This window comes from Oncorhynchus tshawytscha, linkage group LG16 (assembly GCF_018296145.1).
Source record: "Oncorhynchus tshawytscha isolate Ot180627B linkage group LG16, Otsh_v2.0, whole genome shotgun sequence".
Taxonomy (NCBI): domain Eukaryota; kingdom Metazoa; phylum Chordata; class Actinopteri; order Salmoniformes; family Salmonidae; genus Oncorhynchus; species Oncorhynchus tshawytscha.
This window is the reverse complement of record NC_056444.1, coordinates 69,935,760-69,952,190: the sequence shown is the minus strand read 5'-3', so window position 1 is coordinate 69,952,190 and position 16,431 is coordinate 69,935,760. Positions and strand designations below refer to the sequence as shown.

At 41.7% G+C, this 16,431-nt stretch overlaps 2 protein-coding genes across 7 annotated transcripts in view; one reads left to right on the top strand and one right to left on the bottom strand.

Annotated features, from left to right (window-relative positions):
• The window catches only part of LOC112216258 (rap guanine nucleotide exchange factor 3), a 48,863-nt gene extending 40,844 nt beyond the window's left edge, over positions 1-8,019 (top strand). For 4 of the 6 annotated variants that reach the window (XM_024376108.1, XM_024376111.2, XM_024376110.2 and 1 more), the window contains 9 exons: positions 923-1,048; positions 2,102-2,283; positions 4,722-4,812; positions 4,936-4,986; positions 6,567-6,654; positions 6,771-6,835; positions 6,978-7,032; positions 7,131-7,202; positions 7,327-8,019. In XM_024376108.1, the coding sequence (XP_024231876.1) occupies positions 923-1,048; positions 2,102-2,283; positions 4,722-4,812; positions 4,936-4,986; positions 6,567-6,654; positions 6,771-6,835; positions 6,978-7,032; positions 7,131-7,202; positions 7,327-7,445 (849 nt within the window). In that variant the 3' untranslated portion in view covers positions 7,446-8,019. Of the gene's footprint in view, positions 1-922; positions 1,049-2,101; positions 2,284-4,721; positions 4,813-4,935; positions 4,987-6,566; positions 6,655-6,770; positions 6,836-6,955; positions 7,033-7,130; positions 7,203-7,326 lie in introns of those variants that run through there. The other 2 variants (XR_006079101.1, XM_024376115.1) reach the window with 2 other exon arrangements.
• A 29-nt stretch (positions 8,020-8,048) lies between these two features.
• Positions 8,049-16,431, bottom strand: part of LOC112215221 (integrin alpha-5) — a 95,048-nt gene continuing 86,665 nt past the window's right edge. Inside the window, exons 31-32 of the mRNA XM_042299929.1 lie at positions 14,462-14,584; positions 8,049-11,356 (exon numbers count right to left, since the gene is read on the bottom strand). Coding sequence (XP_042155863.1) covers positions 11,273-11,356; positions 14,462-14,584 — 207 coding nt within the window. The 3' untranslated portion in view covers positions 8,049-11,272. The remainder of the gene's footprint in view (positions 11,357-14,461; positions 14,585-16,431) is intronic.

The following is a 16,431-nucleotide window of genomic DNA, read 5'->3' as shown; positions in this document are numbered from 1 at the left end:
TGTGCCTCTTCGATGGTCCAACGTCCCTGTCTGTTTTTCGGTGCTTTCTCTGGTAAGGGGGCAGTAGCTTGGTGCTTTCCCCGGCAAGGGGGACATAGCTCTCCGGCTGCATCAAATCCACAACTGTTACACGGAACCCAAACCGGCTGCTCGCATGCGCGCGCCATCGTGCGCTATCGTGCATACATTTATTTTGTCCCCCTACACCAAACGCGATCATGACACGTATGTTAAAATATCAAAACAAACTCTGAACCAATGACATTAATTTGGGGACAGGTCGAAAAGCATTAAACATGTATGGCAATTTAGCTAGCTAGCTTGCACTTGCTAGCTAATTTGTTCTATTTAGCTAGCTTGCTGTTGCTAGCTAATTTGTCCTCGGATATAAACATTGAGTTGTTATTTTTCCTGAAATGCACAAGGACCTCTACTCCAACAATTAATCCACACATAAAACGGCCAACCGAATCGTTTCTAGTCATCTCTCCTACTTCCAGGCTTTTTCAGCTTTGAACTTATATGGTGATCGCATCTAAACTTTCATAGTATTACCACAACAACCGGGAACAAAGTTCGTCTTTCAATCACCCACGTAGGAATAACCAATGAGGAGATGTCACGTGGGTATCCAGCTTCTATAAACCAATGAGGAGATGGGAGAGGCAGGACTTTCAGTGCGATCTGCGTCAGAAATAGGAATGACTTCTATTTTAGTCCTTGGCAACACAGACGCTCGTTGGCGCGCGCGAGCAGTGTGGGTGCAATAATTGAGTAACATGGATTTCTACATTTATTTTGCGACGCTGGCCCACGCGACGTGTCCGGTCTGGTCAGCATGTCAGAGTCCATGCTAACTGGGCAAACAACAAATGTAGAATTACTGATTATTTTGGATGGTTGTTCTCTGGCACCTTCACAGACACCCCTGAAGGAGCAGCAGGGCCCTGATCAGAGCACCATGGACACTTGGGAGCAGATGTGTCCCAAGGACATCGCCAGCCAGCTCACCAACTACGACTGGGAACTGTTCACCGCCATGCACGAGGTAAGGAAGGAAACAAGGTGAGGCCATGCCAGAGCTGTGCCAATATTGTGAAGTGGGAGTTATGAATTTGGGACCAGCAGAACAAAAGTTAAAAGTGGAGAAACTGAGTATCCCTGGATAAGGGCATGTAAGGTCTTTAAGGGCATGACATCTATCTCATGTGTGTATGCACTCTGGTAGGTAGCTAGTGCAACGAGGGAAGGTTACCCAGATGTGAGCTGTCTTCGTGCTAACATCTATCCTTCGTCCTGATCTTGTATTGATCTTGTCCATTTACACTTGTAAGATCGATTCACAGTCAGTTCCCAATGTGTCTTTTAATCGTCTGAAAAAGTGACAATCAGAATGTGGACATTTTACAGGACGCATGTTACCACCAGGTATAAACGGGGCTAAAGGATTTGCTGTCTGTCTGTCACTCAGGCATGTCTATAAGTTATCCTTTCTCTGACATCTTCAATCTGATAACTGCTACTGCAGCATCATATCAGCCATCAGAACATCTCCTCAACTGATGTATCAGCCACATGTTTCATCTGACACACACGCCTCTTTATGTAACGTTGATTTAACCAGGTTTTCCCATTGAGGTCAATACGCTTCCCACTGGGCACACACTGGTTGAATCGATGTTGTTTGCACATCATTTCAATACAATTACGTTGACCCAACATGGAATAGATGCTTAATTGTCGTCTGTGCCCAGTGGGCTGTTTGCCAAGGAAATCAAGTTCAAGTCTGGGTTAAATGTTATGCAAAATTGAAGGTTTAGGGCCCGATTCAATCTGTATTTCTGAAGTTCAGCGCTATAGCACTATTTAAATGTGAAGGTAATTTCTGATTGGGCCAACCTATACAGCGTTTAAAGTGAATGCAGTCTTGAGTTTACATTTCTATCGCGCTGTAGCGCAGCGATTCAGCGCTACGTATTGAATCAAGCCCTTAGTCCATTGGATGTTTGCTTCATATACAGTATTCAGGTCCATAGAAGTAGCTTTCGATTTGTCCGCTACAATACATGTGGATGGTAAATAAATGTCTCTCTCTTATCAGGTGGAATTAGTCTACTATATATTTGGGCGACATAAATTCCCGGGTGCCACCACAGCTAACCTGGAGCGTTTCGTGCATCGCTTCAATGAGGTGCAGTACTGGGTGGTGACAGAGGTGTGTCTGTGTACTGACCTGGTCAAGAGAGCCATGCTGCTCAAGAAGTTCATCAAGATAGCCGTCGTGTGAGTGGCAAATTAAAACACAGCTTACCTTGTAAATTGTAGATTCATTATTAGGTTATCTTAGGGTTAACTATCTACATAGAACAGTATACTACACTGAGTATACAAAACATTAAGAACACCTGCTCTTTCTATGATAGACTGATGGGCTGAATCCAGGTGAAAGCTTTGATCCCTTATTGATGTCACTAGTTAAATCCACATCCATTAGCGTACAGTCGTGGCCAAAGGTTTTTAGAATGACACAAATATCAATTTTCACAGTCTGCTGCCTCAGTGTCTTTAGATATTTTTGTCAGATGTTACTATGGAATACTGAAGTATAATTACATGAATTTCATAAGTGTCAAAGACTTTTATTGACAACTACATGAAGTTGATGCAAAGAGTCAATATTTGCAGTATTGACCCTTCTTTTTCAAGAAGGGTGATGGCAGCCCATTCTTGCATAATCAATGCTTGGAGTTTGTTAGAATTTGTGGGGTTTTGTTTGTCCATCCGCCTCTTGAGGATTGACCACAAGTTCTCAATGGGATTAAGGTCTGGGGAGTTTCCTGGCCATGGACCTAAAATATAGATGTTTTGTTCCCCGAGCCACTTAGTTATGACTTTTGCCTTATGGCAAGGTGCTCCATCATGCTGGAAAAGGCATTGTTCATCACCAAACTGTTTCTGGATGGTTGGGAGAAGTTGCTCTCGGAGGATGTGTTGGTACCATTATTTATTCATGCCTGTGTTCTTAGGCATAATTGTGAGTGAGCCCACTCCCTTGGCTGAGAAGCAACCCCACACATGAATGGTCTCAGGATGCTTTACTGTTGGCATGACACAGGACTGATGGTAGCGCTCACCTTGTCTTCTCTGGACAAACTTTTTTCCGGATGCCCCAAACAATCGGAAAGGGGATTCATCAGAGAAAATGACTTTACCCCAGTCCTCAGCAGTCCAATTCCTGTACCTTTTGCAGAATATCAGTCTGTTCCTGATGTTTTTCCTGGAGAGAAGTGGCTTTGCTGCCTTTTCCTCCTCAGGAAACTAAAAAGATTTGGCATAGGTCCTGAGATCCTCAAAAGGTTCTACAGCTGCAACATCGAGAGAATCCTGACCTGTTGCATCACTGCCTGCTACGGCAATTGCTCAGCCTCTGACCGCAAGCCACTACAGAGGGCAGTGCGTACGGCCCAGTACATCACTGGGGCAAAGCTGCCTGCCATCCAAGACCTCTACACCAGGCGATGTCAGAGGAAGGCCCTAAAAATTGTCAAAGACCCCAGCCACCCCAGTCATAGACTGTTCTCTCTACTACCGCATGGCAAGCGGTACCGGAGTACCAAGTCTAGGACAAAAAGGCTTCTCAACAGTTTTTATCCCCAAGACATAAGACCCCTGAACAGGTAATCAAATGGTTACCTCGACTATTTGCAATGTGTGCCCCCCAACCCCTATTTTACGCTGCTGCAACTCTCTGTTTATCTTATATACATAGTCACTTTAACTATACATTCATGTACATACTACCTAAATTGGCCCGATCAACCAGTGCTCCCGCACATTGGTTAACCGGGTTATCTGCATTGTGTCCCACCACCCGCCAACCCCTTTTTTTTACGCTTCTGCTACTCTCTGTTCTCTGTGCACAGTCACTTTAACGATACCTACATGTACATACTACCTCAATAAGCCTAACTAACAGGTGTCTGTGCATAGCCTTGCTACTCTTTTTTAAAATGTCTTCAACTTTTGTTTTATTTCTTTACTTACCTACACACACAGACACATACCTTTTTTTTTCGCACCATTGGTTAGAGCCTGTAAGTAAGCATTTCACTGTAAGGTCTACACCTGTTGTATTTGGCACACGTGACAAATAAACTTTGATTTGAAAGACAAAAGATTTAAGTGCCTTTGAAAAGGGTGTGTTAGTAGGTGCAAGGTGCATTTGTTTGTGACAATAACTGCAACACTGCTGGGTTCTCACACTTAACAGTTTCCTGTGTGTATCAAGAGTGGTCCACCACCGAAAGGACACCCAGCCAACTTGACACGACTGTGGGAAGCATTGTGGTTAACATGGGCCAGCATCCCTGTAGGGGGTACGCAACTTAGTACTAGGAAGTGTACCTAATGTTTGGTATACTCAGTATAATTTTGTACAATAACAGACTATATTCAAAAAATGTAACATACCAGCAGAAATCATGTTTTCATATCCAGCTAAACTGATTTATAAAATATTGGTAAAGGATGTCACTCTGTCTGTGGTCACTGATGCACCAAGCCTTCGTTTACACAGGCAGCCTTATTCTGACCTTTTGCTATTAATTGGTCTTTTGACCAATCAGATCAGATATTTTGCCAGTAAGTGATAAAATAATCACTTAGATAATGCACATGTTTAGTCTGCCCACAGCTGTTACTGACTGTGTTTCCTGTTTCAGATTGAAGGAGCAGAAGAACCTAAACTCGTTCTTTGCGGTGATGTTTGGTCTGAGTAATAGTGCTGTACAGAGACTTTACAAGACCTGGGAGGTGAGGTCTGCTAGGGACAATGACCTACATTTTGATTATCGCTTATAACAATTGGTTTGATTATAACAGATGTGAAATGGATATCAGAGGAGACGTTGTAACAGTTGTTGTTGTTGTTGACAGAGAGTGCCGAGTAAGACGAAAAGGGTCTATTGTGCATACGAGAGGTTAATGGTGAGTGAGTTAATGTGTGCGCACTTGCAAGCTAGCTTTATAGCAGTGTTCCATTGTATGTCATTGATAATGACCGGTGACATCACAGGCCACTTGACAATCCCTCCACTTCATTTCCATTGTGTGTATGAATCATGTTTCCCTCCTATTGTAATATTTAAACATGTTTTCAATAGATATATTTCCTATATAATTAGCAGTTTGGCATTTATTGGGATGACTCATGTACTGGAGGCAGCTCTGCAGAGTTGTCACTATCTGGCACAGCCACAAAGTCCAAAAATCTGATTTTAAACCTAAGCCTAACCACACTGCTAACCTTATGCCTAACCCTAACCTTAAAAAAAGCAAAGAGCACATTTTGTGCTCTTGTAGGAAGCAATCACTCCCCCATTGCTGACTACAAATGATCTATAACTGGGCTAACTCACTAACAAGCAAAGGATATGAACAAAATATACAACGTCACTACATGTATCTCTCGCTTTGATCTCAAAACAAGTGCATCTATTTACGACTGCTAATGCTGTAAAAACAGTCCAGTTCAAAGTGAATGACACAGATCCATATACGGCAATGGTCTATTTGCATATAGGCCTACAGGCAGCTCTGATTGGTTATGACGCACCAGTCTGTGTAGAGTACGGGCCTGAGTCCGATGTGTTCTGCCTACAACAAAATCGCTTGCATAGTTAGTTTTGCATACTAATTCTTGCATAGTTCATTTTGTTTTTGGTATGTTACATTGAAAGTGGCTAATATTGCGTTGATTTGATCACAATTCCCAGTGATGGGAAACGTTGATAGTGTTAAGTAACGGGGAAAGTTGAGTAAAGTTAAATCTCGTGCTTCTCTGCACCGGCTGATATTTCTTCTGCGCAGCAGTCCCGGGGGAGTGGTGCGCAGCTTAGAGGGAACATTGATGCTGGCCCACGGTAACTCCAATGCTTCCCAAAGTTGTCTGGATGCCCTTTGGATTGCCGACCATTCTTGATATACACAGGAAACTGTTGAGTGTGAAAAACCCAGCAGCGTTGCAGTTCCTGACACAAACCTACTACCATACCCCGTTCAAAGACACTTAAATATTTTGTCTTGCCATATACAATCCATGTCTCAACTGTCTCAAGGCAAAAAAATCCTTCTTTAACCTGTCTCCTCCCGTTCATCTACACTAATTGAAGTGGATTTAACAAGTGACATCGATAAGGGATCATAGCTTTCACCTGATCAGTCGGTCATGGTGTTCTTAATATTTTGTATACTATGTGTATAGCCAATTTTGACTTTTCAGCTGGCCCATCTTGTGGATATCGCTCAGGTCTGCCTCCAGGACAAGATTTATCCCAATAAATGTCAACTTGCATATAAGTAGGGGCGGCAGGTAGCCTAACGGTTAGCGAGGCAAGCAACCAGTGTGGCAGCCCCCCCGCACCTCTCCCATCAAAATATGCATGTGTGTCTTACGAAGGGGTTGGGTTTAAAGCTAATTTTGGATGGACCTTGTGTGCAATTGACCAATAAAATTATATTAATCTACAACTAATGGCAAATTGTTTTTATTTCTGTTAATGTGTCAGGATCCATCACGTAATCACAGAGCGTACAGACTGGCTGTGGCAAAGCTCAGTCCTCCCTACATCCCCTTCATGCCCCTGCTACTCAAAGGTAATAATGCTTTCTTATCCTCGTGACAGACGTAACATTCAATACCTGAGTTAATTCAACATAACCCTGTACTGAACCAGTACGTCATTCCGTTCACCAACTGTACCTACCTCTAGACATGACATTCATCCATGAGGGAAACAAGAACTACATGGACAAACTGGTCAATTTTGAGAAAATGGTGAGTTGTCTAGCCTAACTATTATACTTTCACATCCTGTAGATGTGCTGGAGATTACCATCCCTCAGCCCGTACCTAAGTTGTCTTCTCTTTGTGTCTGTAAACTATTGGCTATATAAGCTACCTTGTTTCACCGTTGCAGCGCTTGATTGCTAAGACAGTGAAGATAGTTCGAGGGTGCAGAAGCACGCCTTACGGTAAGAAAACAAAATACAACAAAGTTATAGAAAAGGACGGGATAAGAAGGACAATGTTGTGCCAGGGTGTTCACTCTCTATGGTTCTTTGTCCTACAGTGCCCTCATCACCTCAGAAGGGACTTGCAGACAGAATGTTTCTGGAGGCGCCTTCCATTCGGCTGTCCACATGTAAGCTATGCCTTATCTACAAAAATCAACACTAATTTTCCATTCTGAGACCTTCAAATGATATTAAGTAAATGTAGCGCTTCCATTTAAAAAAAAAACACATATCTTCCTGTCTCGTGTCCAGATTCCGAGCAATCCCCCCCTCTCAGGAATCCTAGCAACATCCGCCACTATGTTCAGAACTTTGAAGTGATCGACAACCAGCACAAACTGACACAACTGTCCAGAGCAATGGAGCGCTGAACCAAACCAGTGTATAAAGACTGTTTTATTACAGCCTGTGAATCAGAGGTTGGCAGGGGAATACACACCTCCACGGTCATACTAATCCACATGCAAGATCTTCTATAGACTCATGTACATGTCTGGTGTCAGGAATGGAGGACTGTGGGGATGTTTCTGGGATGGTCAATATCACACAGAGAGCATTGAAGAGAAGCAGCTCGTTGGACTACTCATCAATAGGACCTGAGGAGGGATCTGACTGGCAGTATTTAGTGACCTATCAAATATTTGATTTGATTTGACCTCTAACGTCTTACCAGATAAGTTGTTTGTCCTCACCGACCACTGTTACTGATATGACAGTGCAGCGCTGCAACCTGAGGAAGAAGTATATACATTTGGCATTATCTGTTATTTATACGATAATTTGTATAGTATACTATTTGTAAGATAAGCTTATGGTTTTACAAGTGAGTGCCCTAAAAGCATATGCAATAGTTCTATGCTATAGCTCCTAGTTATGGTGTTTGTTTTGGTATTTTTCTCCACTTTGTAATACAACTATAATGAACAATAAATTGTTGAGCAATCAGTTGTTGCCAAACCGCATAAACAAATGTGTAAAACATTTCATGCCATGGGCAAGTTTATTTTTTAAAATCAATTATTTTCAGAACTGTGTATTCAATCAAAGCATGTCATTTTAATTGAAATGCAAACCATATAATAAGACACAAATGATCACTAAAAGACTAAATCATCTTCCCAGAAAGTCTCCCCAATATGGGGAGAGTAAATTTCACAAATGTTTTTTTTCCAATTGGATCTAAAAAATATTCTCGTCAGAAATATGTACAACTTTGTAAAAAGGAGATTTTTAAAAGGGGGCCTAGAAAGCATTGAGAAAACAAGGATAAACCCAGTGTAGTCTTCTACTGTAACCACAGAGGATTCTGTTTAAAACATCCTCTTTCAATATAAATAATACTAGGTTGACATTTTCAGTCTGGACACTACGATCAGACATATACTTTTCAAAACAATATCATACAAATACTGTTAAAAATAATATGATACATGTTAAATGAATCCACTGAGTGGCGTTAGCAGTCTTTGCACCGTGAGTGTTGATAAAGCTTGTGGATTAAATCACCAATATGAGCTAGGGGGCATTCAAAACAAATAGTGAAAACAGATGTGTAGCATTATGGCAGCGTTTGGATAGGTGATACAATTGAACTGAACATACATTATCACACATGCCCACTCGAGTTCAACTCAGGAGGTTTGATGGATGTATTTTTTACCACTGATATCTGAAATAGTGATACTAAACATTGGCTAGTTATAGCAGTGGAGCAAAATGTAAAAGTGGTGAATACGTGCAGTGGAAAAATCTAGGGGGGGGAAAAACAGACCAATTGTTTTTGACAATACCCCCATCCGACCATAGGGAGCAGACTTGGTATGGTTTTTAACACAGACTCATCATTAGATGTTAGATACACCTGGTTTAACACAACCCCTCTGGACAAAATGAAAGAAAATTCAAAAACTACTGCAAAAACTAAAACCAATATCAACCAGAGTGAATAATAATATTGCACGTACAAACCATTTTTCCCCCCCAAAGCCCAGTTGCTATCCCTTTACAAGAGGCAAACTGATTTTACTTGTGTATGCATGTGCATTTTCATTGCAGTCTCTCTATTGCATTAAGGGCCTGATTCAGACCTGAGATAAGTTGACTTAACATGGACTTAAGTCTTTTTTTTTTTTAAACCTATCTCAAGTCAGAATTGGGCCCTAAATGAATAGCTACTCTGGTCCTAGCTGTCCTAAACTCTAATCAGGCAGTCTCAACCCATCCTGAGTACAGATTGAAGTGATGCGATGATCAGCATTACTTCTGGACAAGTCTACCTTTCCCTCGTGATGCAAGAGAGAAAGGAGAGGACTTAGCATTGGGATTGATCTCTGATTCACACAAAAAAACAGACAGGAACATCAACACATGAAGACACAGGCAGTCTGACACACACACAAAACGTATTTACATGACAAATAAAAGAGCCCCACATATTCAGTCCATGGTTGAAGCTGCAGCATCGTGGTGTGAGAGCTTCTGGTACTCAAGTCAGTTTTTGTTATCATAAGGACATCAAAATAAAATTAAAACAAACCAGAGCAAAGATGCTCCTAGCACACTACAAGATCAAGGTGAAATGTGTAGGGACTGGATATTTGGCCATTTTCCTGACACTCACCGGAGTGAGCCCTTACCTGCAAGCAACCCACCCAGATTGTATGTACTACAGCTTCCTTGATCTCTGTTGGCAACATAGTAATGTACTGACTTCAAGACATCATTACACACCAAGGCTGTGGATACACCTGGATGATCTTTGCTTCAATTCAATTTCCATACTGCCTCTTGTAGCACAAGCAAAGTCTGGACAAACTTGTTTACAAGTCACCAGACAGAGTACTGGCACCAGAGTGTTTCAAGCTTTCAGTGGGATCTATCTCACAGGCCCATGGTGGATGGATCCAGTCAATTCCCAGTCAACTTTGAGGCAATGCTTTGATCTGTCACAACGAACACAAACATACAGGATCAACGAAGTGATCAGTAATGGTCAAGTCAAACCCAAAGGAAGATCAGTCCGTCAGTATCCTGTCTGTTTTTGGCATCTTGTTAGACATCAGTAGATTTCTTTTGAGTGCAAAACAACTGGACCAAGCACTGTATGTCCACCACTCTGAGGCAGAAGAAGCTATTTTGGCAGTACAGGAGTTTGTACGTGCCGAACATTACTGGAGCCAAACTGAACTTACATTAAACAAAAGATTGGCTGTAAAAACATGCTTGGTAGAAATGTGCATGGGTAAACAGCTCAGGTGTAGATTATGGAGACACGAGACAGACATCCTCTGTCTGTGCTCCTCTGGTGAACGTGCTCCTCTGGTGAACATGCTCTTCTGGTGAACATGCTCCTCTGGTGAACATGCTCCTCTGGTGAACATGCTCCTCTGGTGAACATGCTCCTCTGGTGAACATGCTCTTCTGGTGAACATGCTCCTCTGGTGAACATGCTCCTCTGGTGAACATGCTCCTCTGGTGAACATGCTCTTCTGGTGAACATGCTCCTCTGGTGAACATGCTCCTCTGGTGAACATGCTCCTCTGGTGCCCTGAATAGGAAGCATGTTTCTAACTTCGGTTGGGAAAGTATCAGATCAGATTTCTTTAATGGCTACAAAAAGGAAGGGAGATGCATTCAGTCCCCCTCAACACCATCATATACCTTTTAAAAGCAGAGATCACACTTTTTTTAGCACCAAAATGAAGGCAGTTGAAAAAGAGTAAAACAATTATCTTTCACAAGGATCCACAAGGGAATACAAAGCTGTTTAAAAAGATGTGCAGGGAGAAACCAAGCATCTTCCTTGATCGAATCAAGGCCTTCCATAGGCTACTCCTCTTCTTCTGTAGTCACTAGTCTTGGACTTCAACTCAAATAGGATCAGTAAGTCTAAAGCCAGTTTGTCTGACTGTGACACTGAAGTTCAGCTTGGTGATCAATCCCAACCCAACGACAACAAACATAAACATATATTAAATTAAAAACATTCATTTGGTTTGGAGTTCTTTGGGTATTTCTTCCTCTAGTGCAGTACAGTGGAGTTCCAGTGGTCTTTCCTCCTCCTCCCTCTTCAACTGCAGTCTAATCCTCTCTGGATGTTTAAATTAACCACATTTCTCCATTGCAATCATGTGGGTTTCTAGGTTTCTTTGGTTCTGTGACAACAAAATAGTTTGTTTTAATCCTTTCTATGTGGTGTTTAGGCCTCAGACGCAGCCTGGGGCTTGAGTTGGGCCTTCTCCATAGCCGTGCCGTAGGGTAGCGACCTTTTGAAGAAGCCAAGCTGGGAGGAAGAAAGACGTCATTAAAGTTAGAACTAAATATATCATATTTCAACACCTCAAATCTTCATATGTGTCTCTAGCCAGACGTACAGTTGGAGTCGCAAGTTTACATACACTTAGGTGGAAGTAATTAAAACTCGTTTTTCAATCACTCCACAAATTTCTTAATTTCTATAGTTTGGGCAAGTCAGTTAGGACATCTACTTTGTGCATGACACATGTCATTTTTCCAACAATTGTTAACAGACAGATTATTTCACTTATAATTCACTGTATCACAATTCCAGTGGGTGAGAAGTGTACATGCACTAAATTGACTGTGCCTTTAAACAGCTTAGAAAATTCCAGAAAATGATGTCATGGCTTTAGAAGCTTCTGATAGGCTAATTGACATTATTTGAGTCAATTGGAGGTGTACCTGTGGATGTATTTCAAGGCCTACCTTCAAACTCAGTGCCTCTTTACTTGACTTCACGGGGAAATCAAAAGAAATCAGCCAAGACCTCAGAAAAAAACATTGGAGACCTCCACAAGTCTGATTCATCCTTGGGAGCAATTTCCAAATGCCTGAAGGTACCACATTCATCTGTACAAACAATAGTACGCAAGTATAAACACCATGGGACCACGCAGCCATCATACCGCTCAGGAAGGAGACTCATTCTGTCTCCTAGAGATGAATGTACTTTGGTGCGAAAAGTGAAAATCAATCCCAGAACAACAGCAAAGGACCTTGTGAGGATGCTGGAGGAAAGAGGTACAAAAGTATCTATATCCACAGTAAAACAAGGCCTATATCGACATAACCTGAAAGGCCGCTCAGCAAGGAAGAAGCCAATGCTCCAAAACCTCCATAAAAAAAAGCCAGACTACAGTTTGCAACTGCACATGGGGACAAAGATCATACTTTTTGGAGAAATGTCCTCTGGTCTCATGAAACAAAAATAGAACTGTTTGGCCATAATGACCATCGTTATGTTTGGCGGAAAAAGGGGGAGGCTTGCAACCGTGAAGCATCCCAACCGTGAAGCACGGGATTGGCAGCATCATGTTGTGGGGGTGCTGTGCTGCAGGAGGGATTGGTGCACCTCACAAAATATATGGCATCATGAGGATGGACAATTATGTGGATATATTGAAGCAACATCTCAAGACATCAATCAGGAAGTTAACTATTTTGGGATAGGGGGCAGCATTTTCACTTTTGGATGAATAGCGTTCCCAGAGTGAACTGCCTCCTACTCTGTCCCAGATGCTAATATATGCATATTATTATTAGATAGAAAACACTCTGAAGTGTCTAAAACTGTTTGAATTATGTCTTTGCGTATAACAGAACTCATATGGCAGGTGAAAAAAAAATCCACCAGGAAGTGGGACATCTGAGGTTTGTAGTTTTTCAAAGCTTGGCCTACCGAATACACAATGAGATATGGATAAAGTTGCACTTCCTACAGCTTCCACTAGATGTCAACCGTCTTTAGAAACTTGAATGAGGATTCTACTATAAAGGAGGGGCTCATGAGACCTCTTTGAGTCAGTGGTCTGGCAGAGTGCCTTGGTCTCATGACGCGCGCTCCCGACAGAGTTACCTCTCGTTCCAGTGCTTTTCTTCAGACAATGGAATTCTCCGGTTGGAACATTATTGATGTTTTATGTTAAAAACATCCTAAAGATTGATTCCATACATCGTTTGACATGTTTCTAAAGGACTGTAATGGAACTTTTCAAGTTTTTGTCTGGACGAAGTGCCTGCGCCTCATGAAGATGGATTACTGGGCTGAACACACTAACAACAAGTGGCTATTTGGACAGAAATTATGGACTTTATGGAACAAATCAGTCATTTATTGTCGAACTGGGAATCCTGGGAGTGCCTTCTGATGAAGATCATCAAAGGTAAGTGAATATTTATGGTGTAATTTCTAACTTCTGTTGACTCCAAAATGGCGGATATTCCTCTGGCTGTTTTGGGTTCTGAGCACCTTTTCAGATTATGCTTTTTCCGTCAAGTAAAAAAAAAAATCTGACACAGCGGTTGCATTAAGGAGCAGTCTATCTTTAATGCTGTGAATAACAGTTGTATCTTTTATCAATGTTTATTATGAGTATTTCTGCAAAATCACCGGTTGTTTTCGAATCAAAACATTACTGCACGTAACGTGCCAATGTAAACTGAGATTTTGGGATATAAATATGCACATTATCAAACAAAACATACATGTATTGTGTAACATGATGTCCTATGAGTGTCATCTGATGAAGATCATCAAAGGTTAGTGATTATTTTAATCTATATTTCAGCTTTTTGTGACTCCTCTCTTTGGCTGGAAAAATGGCTGTGTTTTTTTTTGACTTGGCTATGATCTAACAGAATCATATGTTGTGTTTCGCTGTAAAGAATATTTGAAATCGGACACGATGGGTAGATTAACAAGATGTTTATCTTTCATTTGCTGTATTGGACTTGTTAATGTGTGAAAGTTACATATTTATAAAAAATATTTTTGAATTTCACGCGCTGCCTTTTCAGCAGAGTGTTGTGGAGGGGTTCCGCTAGCAGAATGTTGTGGAGGGGTTCTGCTAGTGGAACGCCTGCCCTGGAAAGGTTAAAGCTTGGTTGCAAATGGGTCTTCCAAATGGACAATGACCCATAGCATACTTCCAAAGTTGTGGCAAAATGGCTTAAGGATGACAAAGTAAAGGTATTGGAGTGACCATCACAAAGCCCTGGCCTCAATCCTATAGAAAATGTGTGGGCAGAATTGAAAAAGCGTGTGCGAGCAAGGAGGCCTACAAACCTGACTCAGTTACACCAGCTCTGTCAGGAGGAATGGGCCAAAATTCACCCAACTTATTGTGGGAAGCTTGTGGAAGGCTACCCAAAACATTTGACCCAAGTTAAACAATTTAAAGGCAATGCTACCAAATGTATGTAAACTTCTGACCCACTGGAAATGTGATGAAAGAAATAAAATCTGAAATATATTATTCTCTCTACTATTATTCTGACATTTCACATTCTAAAAATAAAGTTCTAAAGGAAAATATGGGAATTTCTCACTCTGCCGGACATTAACATCACCGCTATCCTGACCACTCACTTTGTACAGGACGTAGATGAGCAGTGCCAGCAGCAGAAGCCCAGCCAGTATGGCCAGAATGATGATCCACAAGGGCACAGAGTATTGGCTGTCTTGTTTGTTCCACACCAACGGGGTCACCACCTGAAGAGAGGGAACACATTTAGTCATGACCTCCAATTACAGTGACTCATGTATTCAATGTATTCAGACCCATTGACTTTTTCCACATTACAGCCTTATTCTAAAATGGATTCAATAAATAAAAAATCCTCATCAATTTACACACAATACCCCATAATGACAAAGAAAAACAGGTTATATATTTTTGCTAATTTATTAGAAGTCAAACAGAAATACCTTATTTACATAAGTATTCAGACTCTTTGCTATGAGACTCGAAATTGAGCTCAGGTGACTTCTGTTTCCATTGATCATCCTTGAGCTGTTTCTACAACTTGATTGGAGTCCACCTGTGGCAAATCAATTTGATTGTACATGATTTGGAAAGGCACACAGTTGAGCAAAAACTAAGCCATGAGGTCGAAGGAATTGTCCGTAGAGGTCCGAGACAGGATTGTGTCAAGGCAAAGATCTGGGGAAGGGTACAAAAAGATTTCTTCAGTATTGAAAGCCCCAAGAAAACAGTGGCCTCCATCATTCTTAAAAATGGAAGATGTTTGGAACCACCAACTCTTCCTAGACAAACTGAGCAATCAAGGGAGAAGGGCCTTGGTGAGGGAGGTGACCAAGAATTCAATGGTCACTTTGACAGAGATCTAAAGTTCCTCTGTGGAGATGGGAGAACCTTCCAGAACTACAACCATCTCTGCAGCACTCCACCAATCAGGCCTTTATGGTAGAGTGGCCAGACGAAAGCCAGTCTTCAATAAAAGGCACATGACAGCCCACTTGGAGTTTGCCAAAAGGCACCTAAAGACTCTCAGACCATGAGAAACAAGATTCTCTGGTCTGATGAAACCAAGATTGAACTCTTTGGCCTGAATGCCAAGCGTCACGTCTGGATGAAACCGGGCACCATTCCTACAGTGAAGCATGGTGGTTACAGCATCATGTTGTGGGGATGTTTTTCAGCAACATGGACTGGGGGACTAGTAAGGATCGAGGGAAAGATGAACAGAAAAAAAAAGATAGGTCCATGATGAAAACCTGCTCCAGAGAGCTCAGGACCTCAGACTGGGGCGAAAGTTCACCTTCAAACAGGACAATGACCCTAAGCACACAGCTAAGACAACGCAGTGGCTTCGGGATAAGTCTCTGAATGTCCTTGAATAGCCCAGCCAGAGCCCGGACTTGAACCTGATCTAACATCTCTGGAGAGACCTGAAAATAACTGTGCATCGACGCTCCCCATCCAACCTGACAGAGCTTGAGAGGATCTGCAGAGAAGAATGGGAGAAACTCCTAAAATACAGGTGTGACAAGCTTTTAGCGTCATACCCGGGAAGAATCAAGACTGTAATCACTGCCAAAGGTGCTTCAACAAAGTACTGAGTAAAAGGTCTGAGTACTTATATGTAAATAAGTATTTTATTGTGAATAAAATAGCAAAAATAAAGATAAAATAAAATATTAAAGTTTTGCTTTGTCATTATAGGGTGGTGTGTAGATTGAGGAAAAAAACAATTGAATACAATTTTAGAATAAATCTGTAACGTAACAAAACATGGAAAAAGTCAAGGGGTCTGAATACTTTCCGAAGGCACTGTATAATAGCCTCGATTCCAGGCTTCCTGCATTTTCCCAACAGCTGAGTGCTGAACGAAACATGGGCACACTATATACAGGGGTTAAGTTAGGCCGGATCCAACCGAGTCCGAGACCCAACACCTATGATCCAAATGAGATCCAGGCAGAGCTGAGACCCTGTAACTTTGGTTATGCGAATTTCAAATTATCTAATGATTTTTTTTTTTTTTACCAACACAAGTAAGCAACAGCAAAGTTAGACAACCCTATAGTAAAATAGT